This window comes from Paramisgurnus dabryanus, chromosome 14, assembly GCF_030506205.2.
Source record: "Paramisgurnus dabryanus chromosome 14, PD_genome_1.1, whole genome shotgun sequence".
Taxonomy (NCBI): Eukaryota; Metazoa; Chordata; class Actinopteri; order Cypriniformes; family Cobitidae; genus Paramisgurnus; species Paramisgurnus dabryanus.
Window position 1 is genome coordinate 23195868 of NC_133350.1, and position 7070 is coordinate 23202937.

Genomic DNA, 7070 nt, shown 5'->3' on the forward strand with positions numbered 1-7070 from the left:
CATAATATCATAGCCTAATATTATATGTTGATGAGTGAGGGGCAAAACCAAAACTATAATTTATTTATCGATATCAATGTATAAATTGATGCTGCACTTTAGGCTACTGTATGAACCATTATGAACCATTTGTGCATTTGGAACCTCATAATTATCACATAACATTGGCTTTTACATTTTTGTCCTTTTTTTATTGCCAGACACATTACAAACAATAAACCAAAACATCAATGAAGTAGCCTGCTGTGCTGGCCTCCCACGAGGATAAGCAGGTTTACAGAATGGATTGATGCTTGACATAAAAAAGTACCTTACATCCCTGTGTGCATACATCCATCATGATTGACTGAAGCCTACCAGCATCTTGTGTCGAAATACACACATGCAATTTATTGACTTCAAAACACCAAATCTGCATGTGTTTGGGGAAAACCCACATTGACCCAGATAGAACAAAACACATCAAAAGACTTCGACTTAGACCGGACTTGAATCAAAAGCTTTAGCTGTTACTATAAACAAACACAACACACTAAGCCATTTCCTGCACACGCAATGCTGTGATTTAAATTCATTTTTATCATCTAACCTTACTTTTCGGGGAAAAAACTAAAATACCATACTTAAAATAAGTAAATCTTTATTTCACGTTTTTTTGTCATTTCCTTTCATTTGTCTATTGTTCTATATATTTACTTCACTTTATATGATTTATTTATTGTCTCTTTCGGGATTTTAAGTATACGGTAGTAGCCTATACTATTTGGCAATATAAATATGCTAGTAAATCAATTGTTACTCACTTCAGAGAGAAAATAATGTTCTCATGTGGTACACTAGAGGGCACACCCAGTCAATATATTTGATTCAACATGAAGGCTGACAGTGAGAAGTCCCGCCGGGCGCAGTGGCGCGCGCCTGTAATCCAAGCTACTGGGAGTCTGAGTCTGGTGGATCGCTTGAGTTCAGGGGTTCTGGTCTGTAGTGAACTATGCCGATCGGGTGTCCGCACTAAGTTCGGTATCGATATGGTGGTCTTGGGGGAGCCCGAGACCGCCAGGTCGTCTAAGGAGGGGTGAACCGGCCCAGGTCGGGAACGGAGCAGGTCAAAGCCCCCGTGCTGATCAGTAGTGGGATCGCGCCTGTGAATAGACGCTGCAGTTCAGCCTGAACAATACAACGAGACCCAGACTTTTGTGTTAATCCAAAACTTTGTTCAGGTCTTGCTGAGGAGCGGCATCCACTTGATCTATTCCTTTGTACAAGCAGGCTACTTTATTGATGTTTTGGTTTATTGTTTGTAATGTGACTGGTAATAAATAAAGGACAAAAATTAAAAAGCCAATGTTATGTGATAATTATGAGGTTCCAAATGAACTCCTGTCATAATGGTTCATACAGTGCAGCATCAATTTATACATTGATATCGATAAATAAATTATAGTTTTGGTTTTGCCCTTCACTCATCAACATATTAGGCTATGATATTATGCACTAGAGGGCGCGCATATTTGATTCAACACGACTGCTGATTACGTGAGACCTCGCCGGGCGCAGTGGCGCGCGCCTGTAGTCCAAGCTGCTGGGAGTCTGAGTCTGGTGGATCGCTTGAGTTCAGGGGTTCTGGTCTGTAGTGGACTATGCTGATCGGGTGTCCGCACTAAGTTCGGTATCGATATGGTGGTTCTGGGGGAGCCCGAGACCGCCAGGTCGTCTAAGGAGGGGTGAACCGGCCCAGGTCGGAAACGGAGCAGGTCAAAGCCCCCGTGCTGATCAGTAGTGGGATCGCGCCTGTGAATAGACGCTGCAGTTCAGCCTGAACAATACAACGAGACCCAGACTTTTATGTTAATCCAAAACTTTGTTCAGGTCTTGCTGAGGAGCGGCATCCACTTCCTGATCTATTCCTTTGTACACAAGCCATACTGTCATATTAATGTGTGAATGTACTTTACTGGAGTACTAATGCACTGAATTTTTTTACTTTGGCTCATAATATTTTTTGAAGGAATAGAATTTTTCTCTATGCAATTTCATTTAAACATTTAATGTACTCATAGTTTTGCACATCACCATGGGTCAAATGTCAACTAAATACCTGTTAGGATAGGCTATAGCATTTAGACATACCTCAGTCTCATGATTTTTACACTCCAAAAAATGCTGATTTTCTATTTCATCCCATAGCTGGGTCAAAACCCCAACAATTGGGTTAAATTAACGCAGTAAATGTTTATATTTGACCCAGCCATGGGTTGAAACAACCCAGCATTTTGGTTTGAAGTAACCCAGCATATGAGTTAATTTATAATCCGGTGGTTGGTTTGTCCCTTTTGTATAATGTTAAGACTTTACAATAAGGTTGTATTTGTAAACATTAGTAAATGCTTCATCTAACATGACCTATCAATGAGCAATGAAGTTTTCATTAGCAAGTTTTTGTTAATAAGTATGTCAATACAATTGTTTGTGTTAGTTCATTGGGCACTATACTTTTAACTGTGACAACTCTTAATTGTAAAAATATATTAGCAAATGCTAAAAATAACTACTGTATGATTAATAAATGTTGTAGAAGTTTTCAAATATTGTCTAAATAGTTAAATATTTTTAGTATGAGAACCAAACGTAGATAATAAATAAGATAACTAACACAAAAGTCTGGGTTTCGTTGTATTGCTCAGGCTGAACTGCAGCGTCTATTCACAGGCGCGATCCCACTACTGATCAGCACGGGGGCTTTGACCTGCTCCGTTTCCGACCTAGGCCGGTTCACCCCTCCTTAGACGACCTGGCGGTCTCGGGCTCCCCTCAGGAACACCATATCGATACCGAACTTAGTGCGGACACCCGATCGGCATATTCCACTACAGACCAGAACCCCCGAACTCAAGCGATCCACCAGACTCAGACTCCCAGCAGCTTGGATTACAGGCGCGCGCCACTGCGCCCGGCGAGCGCTCACGCTATCAGTGCTCGTGTTGAATCAAATATGCGCGCCCTCTAGTGCGTCATAGCCTATATTATATGTTGATGAGTGAAAGGCAAAACCAATACTATAATTTATCGATATTCAAATATCGATACAATGTATAAATTGATGCTGCACTTTAGGCTACTATAAGTAGTATGTTCATGTTAGCAATATCCAGTGTTAACAAATTTAACCTTGCAATGTTTAACCAAAAAAAAAAAAGATTTACTTACTGCTTTTAATTGCTTAAAGAGTTCACTTTACCCAAAATGGAATTCCCATACGATAAAAAATAAACAGAAGCTGTCAGTCGCTAACATATTTACCATCTTTGTGTTTTACTTTTGTTGTCTTTTTTTAAAAAAAAGTAAATGTTGGGTTGTGTGATTTGGCCTGGTAAAAGGGTGAGGTACCTACATGACCAGATAAGGGTGGTGAAACTGGCAGAAATGATCTCATATTCCCCCAATAGGGAGTTACCTGTCTGCAAAATTAAGCACTTTTAAAGTTTTCCTAAGGTCACCACCCAAACCACCCTGAGAAACAAAATGTCTGAGTAACAGGATATAATTGTCAAACATATCATTTTAAATAGTTATTTTGATACAAACTATAAGTACATTCACAATATGTAATATTGGATACAAAAGTACACTCGTAAAAATGGCTATTGGTAATTTATTAATAAAAGAAAATATTAGAAGTTAAAAGATTAATGAAAGGTTAATTATAGTGGTTTTGGATCTATAGTAACAAACATTTGGACCTTATTATAAGACTGTTCAAAGCATCCTATTTAAAGTAAATTCACAAAATCATTATGATGTTGCATCTTCTTTTCTAACTACACAACAGATCTGCAGGTTGAAAAATCTTGAAAAAATCTTTTTGATTTTACACAGTGAAATTTCTCAGCTCTAGATTTATAATGTAATGTAATATTTTTTTGCTTGAATCTTTCACCATTGTTTTTTGACACAGGTTTATATTTAAGGTGATAAAAATGTTAAAACTCTGTACCCTTGTATGACAAATCAAAATAAAGAAAGATGACACGAGCACTTGTACAGACATGTCAGAAACACAGACACATGCTAAAAAATCTAATTATTAGTAATCTTATACCACTCCCTCTATTGTAGTCTTAAGAGGGTGAGGACATTATAGGAGTGCACACACACACACACACACACACACACACACACACACACACACACACACACACACACACACACACACACACTCAACACTGCTGGTAGTTTCACAAGGGTCTAACACACACACCTTCCCTTCTCCTCCCATCCACAAAGTGCAGGACCCGCCTTTGAGATTCAACTACATATAAGAAAAGAGCTGGACCCAAAGTCTCCATCCTCCTAAGGGCACCTTCAGCAGTTTCCTGTCCACGTTTGGTTCATCTCATCTCCACATCCACCATGTCGATCTCTTCACGCTCTCTGAAGTTCAACGGACCCAAGACCATGTCCTCAAAGACGATAATCGTTTCAAAGGGAAGTGGCATGGTGCATGCTCCACAAAAAGCCTACAGCGTGTACGGCGGTGGCTACGGAGGCAGCACCCGCATCTCCTCATCCTATAGGATTGGAGGTTATGGTGGAGGATATGGTGCAGGAGGATATGGTGCAGGAGGATATGGTGCAGGAGGATATGGTATAGGAGGATTTGGAGGTGCAAGCATAGCTGTTGGAGGATGCTTTCCCGGCGATTTTCAGCTGAACGAGAAGGCCACCATGCAGAACCTGAACGATCGTCTGGCCTCCTACCTGGACAAGGTGAGGTCTCTGGAGGTTGCCAATGCAAAGTTGGAGAAGATGATTCGGGAGTACTATGAGACGAAGGGGCCGATCGCAGAGAGGGACTACAGTGTCTACTGGAACACCATCAATGACCTGAAGGACAAGGTATATTAAAATGTGATGGATGGAAAGACTAGTAGAACAGTAAGCGAAATAGAGGATTTACCAGATGCTGAGATGTTACAGTTATCTCGAATACATTAAATTAACATATAAATGTTGTTTGTTACAGATTAAATCTGCTACTGTCCACAATGCCCACATCATCCTGCAGATCGACAACGCCAAGCTGGCTGCTGATGACTTTAGGATGAAGTCAGTTCTCTTATGCTCATTCTTGTGTTAAAATACAGTGCAATAACTTTAGTTTATTTATACAAAGATCATATTGATCATGTTTAAACAATGATTGAAAAACGAATTATTCATCCTTCTGCCCAATCAGACATGAGCATGAGCTGATGATGCGGCAGTGCGTGGAAGCTGACATCGCTAATCTGCAACGTTTGTTGAGCGATACGAAACTGAAAATAGCTGACCTTGAGAACCACATCAAAAATTTGCTGGATGAACTGAAATTCCTGAAAAAGAACCACCAGGAGGTTTGCATGAGTTTGAATGTTGTAGCGTAAAATAATTGATCTTAATTATAATCTTTTAAATATGCATAATTGATGTTAGTAAATAAATCCTTTTGTGACTATAGGAGATGGCTGCTCTGAGGTCTCAGTTGACAGGCACGGTGAACGTGGAGGTAGATGCTGCTCCTCAACAAGACCTAAACAGAGTTCTGGAGGAGATTCGTGCGCATTACGAGTCCATCATACAGAAACATCGCAAAGAACAGGAGGACTGGTTTAAAAACAAGGTAAAACGTCCCTTTGAACGCATTAAAAAAATTATAATCGTGCCAACATCCATACTGGAAGATATTAATATCAGGAGATATTAATACAGAGTGTTATTTGTACTGTTTGGATTCTAATAGTTGTATAATATCATTTCATTTTTGCTTATGTCTCTTAAGTCGGCACAATTCAACAAGGAGGTTGCCGTCAACACCGAAACCTTACAAACCACCAGGTCACAGATCATAGATCTTCAACGCACCTTGCAGACCCTGGAGATCGAGCTAGAGTCTCAACTCAGCTTGGTGAGACCCAAAAGACATCTGAACGTTTATTGATCTTTTTGCTGCAACTTTCTCACCAATGGTGGCTTACTGAGAAGCTCCAGAATCGAGCCAAATAACATGATTTGTGTTTAAGCTTGCAATCCAAAACCAAATAGGACTTTTTGTTTCAACTGAGTGTTTAAAATGTCTGTAAACGAAAGTAATGATTCTGTTTGCTTGTTTGTTTGTTTGTTTTTACAGAGAGAGTCACTGGAGAACGCTCTGGCACAAACAAAGAATCGGTACAGCGCTATACTAGCAGGATTACAGAATCAAATCAATATGCTGGAGAATGAGCTGTCTCAGATGCGGGGGAGCATTGAGCAACAGGGACAAGAATACAAAATGTTGCTGGACATCAAGAGCCGTCTTGAGCAGGAGATCGCCACCTACAGGAGCCTCCTGGACAATCAAAACATTGTTATGTAAGTTCAACTTTCTAGTTTAAAATGTTGTCACATGCTAAACAAATCATAGGTTTTAAGTTTTACCTGGTATATTTTGTCCAGTAATTACTTCATTAATGTACGTTTTCTTTCTTCTGCTTAGCCCTCAACCACAAGGTAATTAAATCCTTTGTATATTGTTCATGCTTTATCAGTTTTATTATATATATATCTATGTTATATATAACTATTCCTCTCTCACCCTTTAGGTGGATCTCACCATGTCACGTCTGGTGGAACAGTGACCATAAAAGAAATCACCACCAGTTCACAGCGCGTACACTATTAAAGAGCAAAGTGTTTTATGACACAGTATTCAGATGCAAACAATACGTCTTAAGTGAGTGATAATACATGGCAGTTATGATATTAACATAAAATAAACACACTGGATTGACACTCTCTTTTGTATTTTTGTTTGTATAAAAAAACTTGAAAATAAAACAGCTTTCAAATGAATTCTCTTCACTGTTTTTCAGAACAATTTGATTTATGTAAGGAATAATTGCTGATAAAATAAAAAAATATTTGAAAATAATGCACACCCAAGGTGGTAAATATTTTAAAGGACCGGGGTCAATTATTTTTCATAAACCATGGCTAAGACATTGCTCTGGTTATTTTAAGACATTTGACCGGTCAGGTGTGCATTTATTGAA

At 39.2% G+C, this 7070-nt stretch overlaps 1 protein-coding gene across 1 annotated transcript; it reads left to right on the forward strand.

Annotated features, from left to right (window-relative positions):
* The first annotated feature begins 4227 nt into the window (after positions 1-4227).
* Positions 4228-6870, forward strand: LOC135719093 (keratin, type I cytoskeletal 19-like). Its single transcript, XM_065241645.1, has 8 exons — positions 4228-4896; positions 5024-5106; positions 5237-5393; positions 5498-5659; positions 5819-5944; positions 6167-6390; positions 6515-6528; positions 6621-6870. Exons 1-8 carry the CDS (start codon positions 4411-4413, stop codon positions 6698-6700), a joined length of 1332 nt encoding a protein of 443 aa, XP_065097717.1. The 5' UTR covers positions 4228-4410; the 3' UTR covers positions 6701-6870.
* The last annotated feature ends 200 nt before the right edge of the window (positions 6871-7070 follow it).